The following is a 16,655-nucleotide window of genomic DNA, read 5'->3' as shown; positions in this document are numbered from 1 at the left end:
TTGCAACCCCATGGACTGTAGCCCTCCAGGATCCTCTGTCCATGGAATTCTCCAGGCGAGAGTACTGGAGCGGGTTGCCATCTTCTGCTCCAGGGGATCTTCCCAACTCAGGGATCGAACCCGTGTCTCTTCCATCTCCTGCATTGACAGGTGGATTCTTTACCGCCTGGGAAGCCTGACAAAGACTCAGGCCACCATAAACTCACCTCCCAATGCTTAGAGCAGAGTGCAGGCCTTTAAGGAACATGGTTTGCAGTGATTGTCCCATCCAGGAAAAGGGGTGATGTTAAAGTTCTCCAGATACATTTACAGCTATGACACTGAAATACTTTAACCTTAGTGGCTTATCTCAGAGGCCTGGGGAAGGGGGAAACAGCAGATCCCAGTTTTGCCCTTGGTATCTTTTCCATGTGTCCTGCAGTTGGGATTTACATCATAATCGGTGAGGAATGGTTGCAGTATGTGCAGAGCCAGGCACATCCCTCCTTGCTTTCCCAAGAGGCTTAAAAATGTGGTAGATTTAATCTAGATAAAAAAACAAAAAACAAAAAAAAACAAAAAAAAAAACCTCCGTTTTCCTGGCAGAAGATTTAGAAAGCCTGCCTGACTTAACAGAGCCATGGGAGAATCAGGAGATGGTTCCTCCAAGAAAAGTGCCCCAGCCGAGGGAGGCTGGTAATGGCCTTGATCTTGAGGCCAGTTAGCTGAGTGTGGTCCCAGGCCCCAGGTGCAGACTCTCAGGGTGGGGGTTGCATGGAGCCTGGTGAGATCAGCAGTCTCTCCTTGGTTGAAAGGTTGGCACTGATGTACTGTCTCGGAGTCCTCCTGCTGGGGACAGGAGCCAGGGTTCTTGGAGGGAACATCAGATCGCTGCCCCAGGCAGCCACAAATCATAGGCAGGGCTCTTCCTTTGTCAGAGAAATTCCCAGGGGATTCCCTGGGATTGCAGTTGGTGGGCCAGACAGTGGTGTCCACGTAATTCAAGTACTGAAAGCAGAACAATGGCTCCGTCTCTGCTCCCTAGGTGGTGGCCAGATGGCATTACTTTTTACATCAGGGTGCCTATCACAGTTTCATTAAAAGCTGACTTCTACAGGATGTGGCATTTGTAATTGGGGAGCTGTTATTCTTGCTCTGGAGTCTCACTTTTAGATAGAGAAGGAGACAGTGGCTTGTCCTAGGAGACCACTGGTTTAAAACAAGAGAGATTTCAGGTATAAAAAGACATTTTTGGTGACATGGGAGGAGGTTGAAGCAGTTCTGGAATCTTTCAGAGGAAAGCGGAAGCTACCAGGACTGCTTGGTGGAGGGCGCTCCTGTGATGGCATTGACTCTGAAGGCTGTTGTCAACCACTAATGATGCGGATGACTTAGCCTTTGCTCTGAACCTCTTGCGTGATTGTGGGCAGTTGGCTCACCTGAGATGGAAGGGAGCTGGAGAGTTGGGTGACTCGAGTTAACTGTTAATAGTTGTAAAAATCTGTGACTCTGTGGAATCAGAAAGATGAGGCATTGACTTCCTCTAGTTTTACTTTTCTTTTGCGTTTAAAGCCAAAAAAAAAAAAATAGGATAGAAAATTCTTTCATCTTCTTGCAGGTGCTTCCCATAAGGAATTTCTGCTTTGCTGCTCTTTAAAATTCTTTTCCTTTGTATCTTAGTTGGTGTTATTACAGCCACCTTGGTGCAGCAGTTCAGATGAGCCACCTTGAGGAAATCGTACTCTGGAATACATAAATGTGTCTACCAGCCAGAGGACTGAATGTTGTAATTTTTTTATTGAGCTGTAGTTGATGTTGATAGTACTTTGTTAGTTTCAGGTATACAGCAAAGTGATCCAGATAGATAGATACATATATAGACGCATAGATCATACGGTGGATGATGGATGGATGGATGGGATGGATAGACGGTAGACGGACTGACAGAGTTCATAGATTCTTTTTCAGATTCTTTTCCATTATAAGTTATTAATACAAGATATTGGGAGTAGTTCCTTGTACTGTACAGTAGATCCTGTTTGTCTATTGTGTGTGTGTGTGTGGGTCGGTGGGTGTGTGTTTAAGTATGTATTGGTGTGTATCTGTTAGTCCTGTACTCCTAATTTTTATCTCCCCTACACCTTTCCCCTTTGGTAACCATCAATTTCTTTTCTATGTCTGTGAGTCTCTTTCTGTTTTTGTAAATAAATTCATTTCCATAATTTTTTAGATTTCACATATAAATGGTATCCTGTGATATTTGTCTTTGTCTGACTTAACTTCCCTCAGTGTGATAATCTTTAGGCCCACCCATGTTGCTGCACATGGCTACGTTTCATTCTTTCTTACAGCCGAGTAGCATTCCATTGTGTGTGTGTACCACGTCTTCTTCATTCCTTCATCTTTGATGGACACAGGTTACGTCCATGGCTTGGCTATTGTAACTGGTGCTGCTGTGAACATTGGAGCACGTGTATCTTTTTGAATTAGAGTTTCCAGTGTTTTCCAGATACATACCCAGAAGATAGATAGATGGACCATATGATGGCTTCAGTCTTAGTTTTCTAGGACCCTCCATACTGTTCTCCGTGCTGGCTACAGCAGGTTACATCTCCACCAACAGTGGGGGAGGGTTCCCGGGGACTGAATTTTAAATACTGCTGTGATGTCAGTAGCATTTCGTGCCCCATCCTACACGTAAATCAAGCACATTTGGAGGACAACGTAGAAAGAATGAAGACCAAGGGCCGTGCGGGCCCTAAGTTAACAACAGTGCGCCAGGTGTGGTTTCTACCTGTGCCGGTTCTTCCCGGTGGGCGGACTTCAGGCTGAGGAAGGCGTGCCATCTGCACTTCCCGGGGAACCGGCTGGAGGAACAGGGTTTCGTTATTGTCCTTTTCCTCATGACGCTGAGGGCTACCTGCTAGACCACTGGAAAACTACTTTTTTAAGGTCAAAGCTACATTGACTTTACAATTTTAATTCAGGGGATTTTTGATGGGGTTTTTGAGCCTTTAACTGCTTTGTAGAAACCGAAAGTCAAGCGTCTTGGCAGGGGTAAGGCCCATGGTTGACAGTCTCACTGGGCGAGAGCTTCTTTAGAGCACAGCATGCCCCACGAAGTCCAAAAACCTTTGGACTTTGAAAGAAGCATGAAATTCTCTACATAGTGGCTGAGATGGAGGGAGAAAGCCGATGACGGGAGGAGGAGGAGCCTGTCCTCCCTTCTGACTTAAACTGACAACTGACTCTCCAAGAAGCCAAGATCCCAGTAGCAATTCAGTTGTGTGAAGGAGGCGCCTGCTTGGCTTGCAAATGTGTAGACAAAAGAGAGCTTCATTCACAGAAAGAAAGAAAAAAAAAAAAACACCAGAGAGGGTTCACTAATTTAGCCTTGCAGGGCCTCGGTCTCTTGATCTGTTGGCCCGTTAGAATTCAAAGGCAGACTTGAAGGGAATTTTCAATTCACTACAGGATGACTCTGTTGCTGTCTTGAATTCAAATATAGCTTGAGTTGAATCTGTCTGCCAGGACTATTCCTTTTTTTTTTTTTTAAAGAAATAAGTACAAGGTTCGGTCTGCACATGATCTTTCTGTGGTCGCTTTCAAGTGTTTATTTGTGTGGGTTTGGACAGTGATGGAAATTTCTGGACTGAGATGTGGAATGACCTTGAGGATGTGGGCAACCCCTCTTTTACGCTGGGGATGGAGTTGACTTGGAGGGTCAGCTGTCCAGGTGTGCAAGGCCAGCAGCTCCGCACTTATTTATTTTACAAGCTTGGCCACACCTTCTCACATCCATCCTCAAGTTGTTGTTTGTATTTCAGAAAACGTCCCATAATTTCCCATATTAAGATATTACTGAAGAATTCTCAGTCAGGCCTGGAATGTTCCTAAGAGGCCCTTTCTCGCGTTTATGGGAGCAGCCTTTCAAGGAGAATTTATCGTCCATCCAGGCTGGTGGCTCGAGGAGAATCGTGGGGAATGACCAGCTTCCCGTGTTGCTGAGAGTCTAAATTGTTGGCGTGTGCTCTGAAATACCCTACAGCTGACAAGTGACTCATTCAATATTTGCAAACCATCCAAGTCCCTGACTTCCCATCTCTATACCTGGATACTTTAAAACAAACACACAGAGCAAAAAACTACCTTGTTCATATTTTAGAGCTAAAGACGTGAAGAAAACCGCCTTTTAGTAAAATGGTGTCTTCAGAGCATCAGACCTCAGTTTCCTTCTTCCCCAGTTTGGTAGCCTCAGAGAAAGTTTCCTTAAGCGTGGGGTCAGTTTTCTTCAGGGCATAACTAATTTTAAAATCCAATCTCAGGATCTATTCTCTCAGGCAGTGTCTACACAGCCCTCCACATGGAAGAATGTGAATTCAGTGCTGTTTGACTCTGGACAGGCCGTGATATAGACTGATTATCTCTACATAAGCGGTGCATTTTTTTTCCCCTGAGCATATTTTTATCAAGTCTCCAAGTCAAGCTTTCCAAGGGAAACAGCTGTGGTTTGAAAGGATTGGTGATAATCCAGATGGTTTCTTTGAGGATAAGTCTACTTGATCATTTAAAATTAAAGTCTTTCAGTAAAGTTGAACGTCTTCTTGATGTCTTTAAATACACTACTGCTCTGTGTCTGTGTGTGTCTGTGTGTGTGTGTCTGTGTGTCTGTGTGCGTCTGTGTGCATGTGTCTGTGTGCGTCTGTGTGTGTGTCTGTGTGTGTCTGTGTGCGTGTGTCTGTGTGCATCTGTGTCTGTGTGTAGGTACCATTGGCCCATCTCATCTGAGGCTTTATCTTTGGAAACAGCAAAAACCTCACCACCATGTCTCTGGTCATGCAGCAGTAAAGCTGGCAGAGTCCCTGAGGGAACCTTTAACGGCAGCAGAAATTGTTTGTGAGGAGAGGCAGTCAGTCAGACACCAGCATCCCTATCTGGAGTAGGTGGCTCATGGCGTCTCTGGGAATTACCATTCTCAACTTCTGGTGCGAGATGGTCTAATCACACCTCACCATTACAGTACTGATGACAAGCCGAGCATGCGCAGCCACGTTGTTGAACTTGCTGACCGCTGGGAGTTGGGGCCCTCTAAAGCTCCCAGCCCCACCCCGACTCATTCTCTCCCGGCCCAGCGCCCCCTGGCCGCCTCCTGATCATCCAGAGATGCCCACAGCAAGGCCTCATACCGGTCACCTTCACCGTGGGTGCTCTGCACCCCAGGACCTTTCTGTCTAGACCTTCTTTACCATCCAAATGGATCTGGCTTAAGTGGCCGTCTGAGGGGTTAGCCAGGTATTCACAGTTAAGCTGCAAAAAAGAATTCACGGGAGATGGTAATGGCCAGTAAGCTCTCATGTGACACCCCCAGCAATGTGTACAGACCCAGCAGCACTTGGGGGTCAGTGAGGGGTCGTCACTGGCGGACTCTGTACAAACCTGAGACACCAATACTTGGTTCTGGGATCACCTCTCAGGTTTTACCCCCAAACCCATTTCAGAGGAGCCTGGTGGGCTGCCGTCTATGGGGTCGCACAGAGTCAGACACGACTGAAGCGACGCAGCAGCAGCAGCAGCAGTGAGAAGTAAGGGCTTTCCTTGTGGCTCATCTGGTAAAGAATCTGCCTGCAATGTGGGAGACCTGGGTTCGATTCCTGGGTTGGGAAGACCCACTGGAGAAGGGAAAGGCAAGCCACTCCAGTATTCTGGCCTGGAGAATTCCATGGACTTATAGTCTATGGGGTTGCAAAGAGTTGGACACGACCAAGCAACTTGCACTTTCACTTTTCACTTTCAGTGAGGAGTAAGGGGTGGGGCTGATAAATAGACATGCAAAAGATGGATTTTTAAATTTTTCACTCCAGAATCCAGAGCTCTTATTAACACAATGAATTGTTGAAACTCTTGGAAAGTGGGATGCCTTGAAATCTCCTGGGCGTGGGACAGCAGGTTTATCTTTTCTAAGCCGGCTGCTGCCACCGGCAGAAACTCTGGAGCCAGAGGATAAAGGTGGCAAGAACCATAAAGTGTGAGTGCTTACGAGACTGTGTCAGACAGGCAGAGTAGAGAAATGCGAAGCCACCCAGAGCAGAAACAGGAGGGCTGAGCCTGGCTGAAGCCTCCGCACTACCCATCCTTGGAGTTCCCTGGCAGGTCACTCCCCCTCTGTGGTGTAGAGCAAGCCTTGCTCTGCGCTCATGGGCAGCAGGGAAAGCAGGTGCCAGGACTGATGCTGACGCCGGAAGGGTGGTCCCCTCGGGCGCGGTGCAGCCGCTGACCGCTGAAGGGCGCCCAGGGCTGTGGTCGGTGTTCAACCACCCACCTTCAAGGATGTTGGAAGCAGAACCTGGTAAGGGAGAAAGGTCTGTCCCGGAATCAGACTGCAGGGCCATCTGGTGTTACAGCTGACCTGCAGACAAATCCATTGAACTCACACCTGAGTTACAGCTGGCACAGGGAAGTCCACAAGCCACGTGGCTCCCTTAACAGCTGTCCATCCAGGTGGGGTAGGCAGGAAAGAAAATGCCCACCCTGTTACATCACCATGAGTTCTCTAGGACCTGGAGTCTCTCCCCTACTTTTGCCATGGTGATCACCGCCACCTCAGGGCAGATACTAACGATATTTTTCCCTTCGTGTGTTGAAATGATTTCTTCAGGTCAATGAATCTTAAGATTTTAATGAGCATATCAAGTGGACTGGTTGCTTAAAAAGTCTGGTTGTTTAGCTGGGAGAGGACTCAGAGAAGCAAGAGTCTCTGAAACACATTCTTATTCTGGAAGCATCCAGACTCAAGTCTCATCGGGGGAAAACCACAAATGGCTGCCTCAAAGATGAATGTTGAAATTGGGAGTTCTCTATTTCTACCGCAGATTTTCTGATAACTTAATCAAACGCTATTTTTATTAAATCAATTAGTATGCATGTGGAGTGAAGTGCAAGACATTTTTTAGCCCAAGAAAGGGAAGGAATAGTTTTGACTGTTAAATTTATTCTGAATGAAACCTTTTGGCTATATATCCAGGTAGGTTTTTTTTCAGGGAGGAAGTAGTGGTAGGCAGCCCTGTTTTTTGTGCACTGATTTCGAGGTGATGCAGCACAAGTAACTCAGGTATAGAGGAAGTAAGGTGTTTTCCACCGAGGCATTCAGGAACTGAAAGTATGAAACCGAAAGAAGAGTCTTGGGGTGAGATTTCCCCCAGAGCCCCCACGTTGGTGCAAGTTGTTCATTGCGTGAGGGCATCCAGCTGAGGCTACACTTTGGGGCAGAAATTCAGCCCAAGCTCTAAGTCACCAAGCCACGGGGGCCATGCCCACATGGGGATAGGCTGCCTCTTTCAAAGGTCCTAAGTGCATGGTGCCCAGGGATGAGCTGTCGGGTTGGAAGTCAGTGAGCAGTGAAGGGGAGGCGAGTCAGCAGTCGTGTCCAGGATACTCTTCTTTGTATTACAGCTAGAACTAGAGCTTTGAGGGGCATGTTCTTCCAGAGTCTTTGTTTCAATAGGACTAAAGTATTGAGTTGACCAAAAAGTTCATTTGGGCTTTTCCCTGAGATGTTGTGGAAAAACCCAAACCAACGTGTTGGCCAACCCAGTAGAAGAGTTAAGAGGTATGCACAGTTCCCAGAGAGGTCTGTCATGGCAGATCCCTGAGGTCACCTCTCAGCTGTACAGGCAGAGTGGACCCTGCATGAAATTGGAGAGAGTTAGAAATTTGAAATACCTTTCCTTCACTCCTTAGATTCTTCTCTGCTTTCTTGCCCCTCCTCACCCCATCCCATGCTGCTCAGACATCAGCTTCAAACTTTCTCAAAGCAAAACAAACACAGAAACCACTGTCTGTTCACCAAGAACCTTGTTCAAGACGGAAACACTTGGAGTTGCCAAAGTCATACTAAGGTGTAAATAGCTAGGAACAATTAAATATTACCTTCCTTAAGGGTAGCGTTTTATTGCTTCAATAGCAGAGGAACTACACCTTCCCGGTGGACTTCCAGGCCATGGAAAGTGGTTGGAATTTTGCTTGAGTGTTTAGGGCAAGAGTGGAGACCACTCTATTCCTGAGCCCACCGCACTGGGTCCAGGGTGGCCCCATAACAAGTCTGCCTCGGTTTACATCATCTTTGTTCCTCGTTGCTTTTGTCTTACCGTGCATGTCAGTCACCCTTTTCGGTTCCCTTGTCATTCCACTGTTCTTTCAGGTTGACCTTGGCTTTTCTCCTTATCTCTGAAATTGGCTGGACTAGCATTTGTTTTCCTTCTGCTTAGGAAATTCTTCCTTAATTGCCTTCTTGCCAGGCAAGCAAACTGCTCTATGACTTCTACTGCATCTGAAAGCTTCTCTCTTTTAAGTATCACACCCCTAAAACCTACCTGCTTGAAAGCATCGGATTCTGCCCCTTTCTGAGGCCTTGGTTTTGAAGTCAAAGTTCAGAGCATCCCCATTGCTTGCTTACCCAGAAGAGAGAAAGGAGAACTTCCTGAGAGTCTGGTTGTTAAAAGCTTTTAGAAGACAGAGATAATGTCTTTTTCTGTTTCTCTTTTCAGTTTTATTGAAATACAGTTGATTTACAATGTTGTGTTAATTTTTACTGTACTGCATAGCAATGCAGTTATACATTCTTTTTTTATGTGTTCTTTTCCTTTACGATTTTTTTTCTCCATGTTATTCTTTCTGTATCAAGTCTAATAGAAGATAATTGGTATTTTTCCTCCTCTTAAAGTGATTACAGTGGATACCAGAAGCTGGAACTGGACTTTGCTGTTTAAAATCATTCCTTGATTTAAAGCAATTCCTATAGCTTTTCTGGGCTTAGGTTATGCCAGTGGAGCTGAAAATCACACATTAATTTGATCAGTTTAGGAAAAATAATCTACCACCAGGCAGCATGACCAAATGCACTCTGGTCTAAAAAGTCAAACAGCTGAAGTGGAAACCTCATATATAAAGGCCCACTCTGTCCATCTGTGATTCTTTAAAGACCCTTCACAATTTTCGTATTCCTCCCATCATGCAAATTAAACACGTGAAGAGTCTCCCATCCTTGGAGACATGGAGGTTTTTAAATGCCAAAAAGCTAGGATCATACTCTACTCTATCCAGAAGGTGAAGGATTTGCATATTTAATCTCAGTAGACTCCAGTGAAATAGTATATGACAAGGTTCCAAGTTTTGTTCTTTTTTCCAAATAAGGAGGAAGCATCTTATATGTATTTCGGAATGCTGTAGGGGTGGTACAGTACTTTGTCTTCTCCTACTCCTTCCAATGAGTTTTTTGTTCTGAAAAGTAGATGCTAATGTGTGATTCGGAGCCTTTGATGGTTTGTGGTGTCAACTTCCTACTCTCCAGATGTGCCACTTGTCTCTGTCCGTGGTCTTACATCATTCCCCTAAATAGAACCAAAGTCGATGCCTTAGTGCCTTGAATTTCTCTCCAGCCACTTGCTGTACTTGGCATTTGAGGACCTCTCGAGGCTCTCCCCATCTCTCTAAGCATGAGGATAAGAATCAGAGCTAATTGAGTGTGACTGCATCTCTCTGCCTCTTTTTCTCAACCCAACTCATCCAAGACAGGCAGGTCAGAGGGAGCGTCTTTTTCTTTTAATTTCTAAAGTTCTTTATCCCTTTTATCTATACTTGGTTATACTAAGAAATGCTATGCTAATTAACAGATTCTTAACCAGTGTCTTCATCTGGTTTAACCATGTTAACCAGTATCTTTAGGCACAGGTTGAAGAAGGGGTGAGCCTTGCTTTAGAATACAGAAGGAATGAGAGGTTTCAAGACCATTTTCTTTGGTGGAGGGAGGTGGTTTGGAGAAGTGTATCGGCTAGTCTCCCTTGGAGGAGCCTTCAGCCTGGACTCCCATCACCTCTTAAAAATGAGGAATCAAGAGGTTAGTGGTTGACGTCCCATGGCCATGTTTCATTCTCAGCACAGAGAGTGCAAACATCTGTTTCAGCATCTGCCCACCACATATAGCTCACTTTCTCGACTGGCTAAAATAGAGTCTTTCATTTCAGCAAACAAATATTGCATGTTTTGTGTGTGGAACTTTACATTATGTGCTATGATGGAAATTGGAAAGAAGAGGGCTTGTTCTCAGCTCCTAGGTAGCTTATCATCCAGTTGTCTAAGCCTCGGAGTTGAGAAAGTGTTTTAAAAGGGTGATGTTCTAGAGATATCTTTTAAGACAATTATAGTTAATATAAGTGTCTGCTCTTGTGGTTGTGATTAAACACTTCACTTGATGCTGTGGCTGCACCACAAGTCCCATTAACAACTCACCCACGGCCTCCCACCCCGGTTCCTGAAGACCCGGGTTCCCGGTAGTTGGTACGCAGTTATGAATTGATTCCCCAACGTGGGGAAAAGCTAATAAATATGATTTAGGGTGAAAGGCGCTGGGTAAATGCTTGAGCTGTTGTCATTACTGTTGCCGTGCACCTTATTTTTAAATTGTGCATCCTTTTAAGTAGTTGACTCGTTCGCCCCAGTCTCCATTATATCTAAGCAAAGCATTCACAGAAATTTCTAAAACCTTTTCATTTCTCTCTGTAGGTTGTTGTTTCGTAACATTTTATACAAGAAAAGCTGCACTTGAGGCCCAGAATGCACTGCACAATATTAAAACTTTACCTGGGGTGAGTCGGTTTACTTTTGTACCAAAATCACTTTATTGCTTGAAAATGGTCCTTTCAACTGAAGGTTCTAGTGATGGGCTCTTAGTGCCAAAAATGACTTTGGGCTTTTGAGGAGGGTGTGCTGACTACCCCCCACCCCCACCTGGCCCCTGGTCGCCCTTGCAGCAGCCAGAGCGGCTGGCCAGCCCCTCAAGAAGCACTGGCATTAATGCTGACAGAAAGACCTCTCAGAGAGTGTGTCCCCTGGTCAGAAAATCAGAATGACCCCACTGGGTCACAGTGGCTGCTACAGAGGATTGGGTGGGCAGCGATTGTAAAGGGAAAAAAAAAGAACTCACGCACACACGCATGCAATACACCAGAGGAGCAAATGGAAAAGGAAAAGCTTTTACTCACCAGGAGCCTCTTTTCAAATTTAGTCCTTAGATTTTTCTTTTGAAAGGACAAAATGTACTCTGCACAGCCGTAATAGTCAACCTCCTAATGGCTTCTAAACAGTCAGTGGTGGTTAACAAAGTCAATGTTTTAATGCCCAATTTGCGGCTTCATGTCGATAGAGAACAGAAAATACAAAGCTTACAATTTTTTGTTTCCATTTCCTTCCCAGTCATACTGGACATTTGGTACCATTCACTAGAAATGAACTAATGTTGGCTGTAGCTGCTGCATCAGAATACATGATTTCTGGGGGTTTAGGACCGTTTTATCTAGTGCATGCTGGTATAAATTTCTCTGTGCTAGTTGGGATATTTTCCCCGTTGATTCAGATATCAGGGATGAATTTATTTAATGGCAGAATGTGTGTTGCTGATAATGAAGAACCTCTGGTAAGCAGTGCTGCATTAATGATTTTATTGAAACCTGGTTTGATAAGAGTAAAAGAAAAATAACATCATGTCCCTAATGTTTTCAGGGTATAATTGTAATGTCTTATCATTTATCTGTCATGCAAACCTATGTACACAAGTCATTTGATACCCTGTCACCCCCAGAGAAGATTTAATTCACCTTAGCTCCATTGAAAATCATATATTTTAGTGGCAAGATACTCAGTAAAAGGTTTTCAAAACATTAACTTGGTAATAACAAAAAAGTAGTAAATTATGAACTATGGTCTCAAACCACAGTGCTTTGGTTTTCCCCTTTTTGTGTGAGCAAATCAGACAGACTGGGATTCAGAAAAGCAAGTGTAATACCAGAATTCTCCCTCCTAATTTAATTTAACTACTTCTCTCTGAAACATCTTAGGTACTTTTTTAGTAGGGAAGATTTTCCTGGGTCTAAGTGCTTTGTCTGATGGTTTTTTTAAGTATTATTTCAGCTTCATTCCCTGGATAAATGGAATTTTTCCAATGTAAGTTCTAGGAGGTTGCGGTGTTAGGTTACATTACTGAATGAAGCAACCAAGGTAAATATTTACTGTCTATGGTAGAAAAAAAAAATAATTTTTATTTCCCAGGCTCCTAATCCAACCCAGAGACCACTTGGTATTCCTTCCTTTAGAATGAAATACTTTCCAGTAATTAGTGTGCAAAATCCCTTCTATGTGTTTAAATAAATTACTTGAGATGATGAATTGTTATTATAGCATTTAGGGTCTATCGGTGCCAAATCTCATCCTATTTTAAATTAATGTGAAGCTTGGTTCATTTGAGTTTATCCCCTCCACTGGAAGGAGCACAACTCCTAACATGCCATTTTCATGCATGAAGATGCTCCTCAAAACCCAGAGTTAATGAATGGGCTGTGTTGAAACTCGTATAAATGACTGATGAGCTTGCTTCTGTTTGGGACATCGGACATTTTACTCTGACCCCTTTCTCAGCAAACAAATAGCATCTTCTGTATTTAAAAAAAAAAAAAAATCGTTACCCATGTCTCTTTTTTGCTTTAAAATTTTCTGCATGCAGAAGTCAGGGCTGCTGATTTTGGAAACCCATTATTAAGGACAATTCTGAGGTTGGAAAAGACGGTTTGTAGATTGTTTTCAGCTTTCTTTTCATCCGGTTCAATTTCCTCTGCCCAATTACTTGAGGCAGGTTAAGTGAAAATTCTGAGAAGTCAGGTCTGATTTGTAAGCTCCGAGGCTTCACAGCACACACACTGTTGCTACATCTGCCATTTCAAATTAGGTGAATGGGAGCAGAGTCCCACATCTCGCATTTATGTATTGCTTTATCTGATCAGCATCACCCTTAACAGCTCCAGCAAGAACATGAAAGTGGTTTCCTATCAGCTGGAGCTTTGGTGGACGGGAAGAAATGGGACCAGACATAAAAGATTAATGCATATTCTTGGGGAAGAATATTACAGGGTGCCTTGCTGTTTGATTACAAGCCTTGGAATTAGTCAACATTTCCATAATTCTAAACCAATATACACCTGTTTTCCCACTGTGATGTGAAGGCACAACTTAATTTAATAGAATCCCTGCTGTGCTAAATCTCTCATTAAATACCAAGCAAGTTCAGTAATTTAAAGTTGTAGCACTACTATTTTAACTGGTTGCCTTCCTATTATGAAATTAATAAGAAATTAATGATGCACTTTGCCATATGCCTTCAGTTTCTTTCTGAATAAAAATAAAAAGGATAAAGAAAAATGCATCACCAGCTGACACTTTAAAGCTTTTCTGGTTGTAATCATTTCTCCTGTGGATAAAATCCATTAAAAAGGCACTTGCTGCCTTTTTTTTTTCTAAAGTGTCCAAAACTTTCCATTTAAAACAAGATCAAATAGTGCTGGGTGTTTGGTTTGCCTTTTTTTTTTTTTTTTTTTCTGTTTAATTTTCTCTTGCAGTTGATGTGTTTTGTCATATGGAACTTTTCATCATGCAACCAAACTTGGTGAATGTCAAGGAATTTTCATTCTTGAGAGAAACAAAGAACTTGGTTCATATGGAAAAGAAAGAAAAGCTGATGGGCCATTCTTGTATGCAGTTGAACATTCTTTCATGCACTCTTCCTCCTATGTAATGTGTGGATTATAGAGACCCTTTCCTCAATGGGGTGTAGGGTGAAGCATCAGGGTGTTACTTAGCACCACAAAGTCATCAAGGACACATCTCTTAAGCCTATCTCTTACTGTGTGACTGAGAAAGACACTGGGTCTGTCAGGGGCTTACATCCTCTGAAATGCTCAAAATAAATCCTAGAAATACACTCTTAGAAGATAAGGGAGCAAATTCAGCAGCTCTACATAGGGAGCAAGAAATGAGCTTCAGAGGGTTGGGTGGTCCGTCTGGATTGATGACACTCTGCTCTAGAGATAGTGGTTTGACACTTAAGGAAGAGATCAAATCTTACACACAGGGCATGATTTATTACTAACATTTCATTAGGTTAGAGCTTCCCTGATGGCTCAGCAGGTAAAGAATCCACCTGCAACGCAGGAGACACAGGAGACACAGGTTCGATCCCCAGGTCGGGAAGATCCCATGGAGGAGGAAATGGCAACCCACTCTAATATTCTTGCCTGGAGAATCCCATGGACAGAGGAGCCTGGCGGGCTACAGTCCAAAGGGTCACCAGGAGTCAGACACAACTGAGCACACAGGCACATTAGGTTAACAAAAACCGCTCATGAGTGTCGGGTGCTTCTGGTGTGCCAGGCAGCAAAGCTCTACAGTTACAGCACGCACGTGACCTTGAAACCCCTCGTGAGTCTATGACCATGTCTGTGCAGAAAGGACCACTGGATGCGTCACTGGCCTTGGTACTAACTTCTGAGCCTGACGTGTTCCATGGCTGAGCCACTTGTGTCCTTGAACAAATCCTGATTGCCTCTCCTTTGATGATACAGCCGAGCAGGCTGAGAGGTACTGTCTTTGTTTAGGGTTTCGGGCAGGCACAACCTCACTGGTAGAATTACTCAATAGAAATGTCATCGTCTGCCATGGTGCTTCCCAGAGAGAAAAACCCTGTGAAGGCAACTCTCGAGATTCATTTTGTTTTCCCTGACCTAATTTAGCTTAATTAAAAAATAAAGTAACGACCTCAGTGGAGGCCCAGGAAAACTGCTATGACCTCTTCAATAATCAGGTGTCAGGGCCAAACATCCCCTGCTTCAGGCCTAGCACCACTCTTTTTCAAGGTCTTCACACACATTGTCTCTTGCAATAAGGCTTTTTGATTGAAAATCTCCAGCAGCATCGTTAGAGCATTCACCATATAAATTAATTTAATTAAGGATGTAATAACAGAGACGAATACAGTTTTGAAAAAGCTCTTAAATTTGAACGGCAAGGAGAAATTGGAATATTAATTGCAAATTTCTTCCAGCCACTTTCTCCAAGCCTGCCTCCCTCCTTCCTAAGAGTCCCTACCAGTTTTATTAAATGCAGTTTATATTAAGGAGTTACTGCCCTAAGAGCACATTTGTTCAGAGCGCTGCATGTTAGCCGTGGCAGACGGGAATGACACGTAGATCTGAGAGATAAAAACCAATGGGCTTGATCCACCAGGAGGAAGCTGTAAATGAAATGCCCTCTTGGGCCACATGTGCTCGCCCGCATGGCGTGAATGCCCCCCTTCCTGGCTGGCCCTGTGTGGGCGGGCAGCCCTCCCCAATGGCCTGGAACACAACCCTCCATAGAATTGTCCCCCAGTGTCCTCTTAGGAGTGCTGGGGCTTCGTTTCTTGCAGCAGAGCAGCAGTGACTGGCACTGGGAGCGAATTCACTTTGCCCACTGTAATGCTTTCCCAGGGACTCACTCTGCACCACCTCTTCTGATTATTAATATGTACTTAATGTCTTTGTTCTCAGAGCTGCGGTGATTATTTTATCATCATCATCATCGTTATTTCTGTCATAAAAATATTTCAAACTCCATCTCTTCCTATCATGGAAATTTCCCCCTAAACCATCCCATTTGAATCAAAGCCTGACGAGGTTGTGCTCAAAGTATTTTTTCCCCCTAAGGCGCCTTTTATTGAAAATTGTTAGAGAGGGGAAAAAAAAAAAGGCAAAAGATCAGTATGAACAGGTTTGAGTCCTCAAACTCCTGTGCCATGGAGAACACACAAAATATTCATACCTTTGTTCAACAAATATTTACTGAATTTTTATGGTTGGTCAGGCGCCATTCTAGGTTCCAGAGACCTATAGTAGCTACTGTGATGTTTGTAACTAAATCTTTAAGAAACAAATCCAGCCAATGTGCTTATGTATAGTTAGTGTTTAATAAATTGCTCTTGGATATTTAATACCCAAATGAGTTAAAGAAAAATACCTGTAGACAAGTTGAGTTTTATTCAAAAAAATGATTTTGCCCAAACACTCCAAAATATAAGATGCATGCAGATTTGTGATTCCATGTGTATATAATGATAGCTTGTTTCATATAGAGAGAGCTATATATTTACATATTATGTATATCTATGTATTATGTATATCTCTGTATTAAAGAGATGGGAATACCAGACCACCTGACCTGCCTCCTGAGAAATCTATATGCAGGTCAAGAAACAAATGGACATAGAACAGACTAGTTCCAAATCAGGAAAGGAGTATGTCAAGGCTGTATATTGTCACCCTGCTTATTTAACTTATATGCAGAGTACATCATGAGAAATGCTGGGCTGGATGAAGCACAAGCTGGAATCAAGATTGCCGGGAGAAATAGCGATAACCTCAGATATGCAGATGACACCACCCTTATGGCAGGAAGAGAAGAAGAACTAAAGAGCCTCTTGATGAAAGTGAAAGAGGAAAATGAAAAGTTGGCTTAAAAAGTTGGCTTAAATCTCAACATTCAGAAAACTAAGATCATGGCATCTAGTCCCATCACTTCATGGCAAATAGATGGGGAAACAATGGAAACAGTGAGAAACTTTACTTTGGGGGGCTCCAAAATCACTGCAGGTGGTGACTGCAGCCATGAAATTAAAAGATGCTTGCTCCCTGGAAGAAAAACTATGACCAACCTAGACAGCATATTAAAAAGCAGAGATGTTACTTTGTCAACAAAGGTCCATCTAGTCAAGGCTATGGTTTTTCCATTGGTCATGTATGGATGTGAGAGTTGGACTATAAAGA

General features: G+C 43.6%; 1 protein-coding gene across 7 annotated transcripts in view; it reads left to right on the top strand.

Annotated features, from left to right (window-relative positions):
- Positions 1 to 16,655, top strand: part of CELF2 (CUGBP Elav-like family member 2) — a 559,335-nt gene that overhangs the window by 439,514 nt on the left and 103,166 nt on the right. For all 7 annotated transcript variants that reach the window (XM_070380896.1, XM_070380900.1, XM_070380898.1 and 4 more), the window contains one exon: positions 10,537 to 10,619. In XM_070380896.1, coding sequence (XP_070236997.1) covers positions 10,537 to 10,619 — 83 coding nt within the window. The remainder of the gene's footprint in view (positions 1 to 10,536; positions 10,620 to 16,655) is intronic.

The sequence above is a fragment of the Bos mutus genome, chromosome 13 (genome assembly GCF_027580195.1).
Source record: "Bos mutus isolate GX-2022 chromosome 13, NWIPB_WYAK_1.1, whole genome shotgun sequence".
NCBI lineage: Eukaryota > Metazoa > Chordata > Mammalia > Artiodactyla > Bovidae > Bos > Bos mutus.
This window is presented reverse-complemented; position numbering and strand designations above follow the sequence as displayed.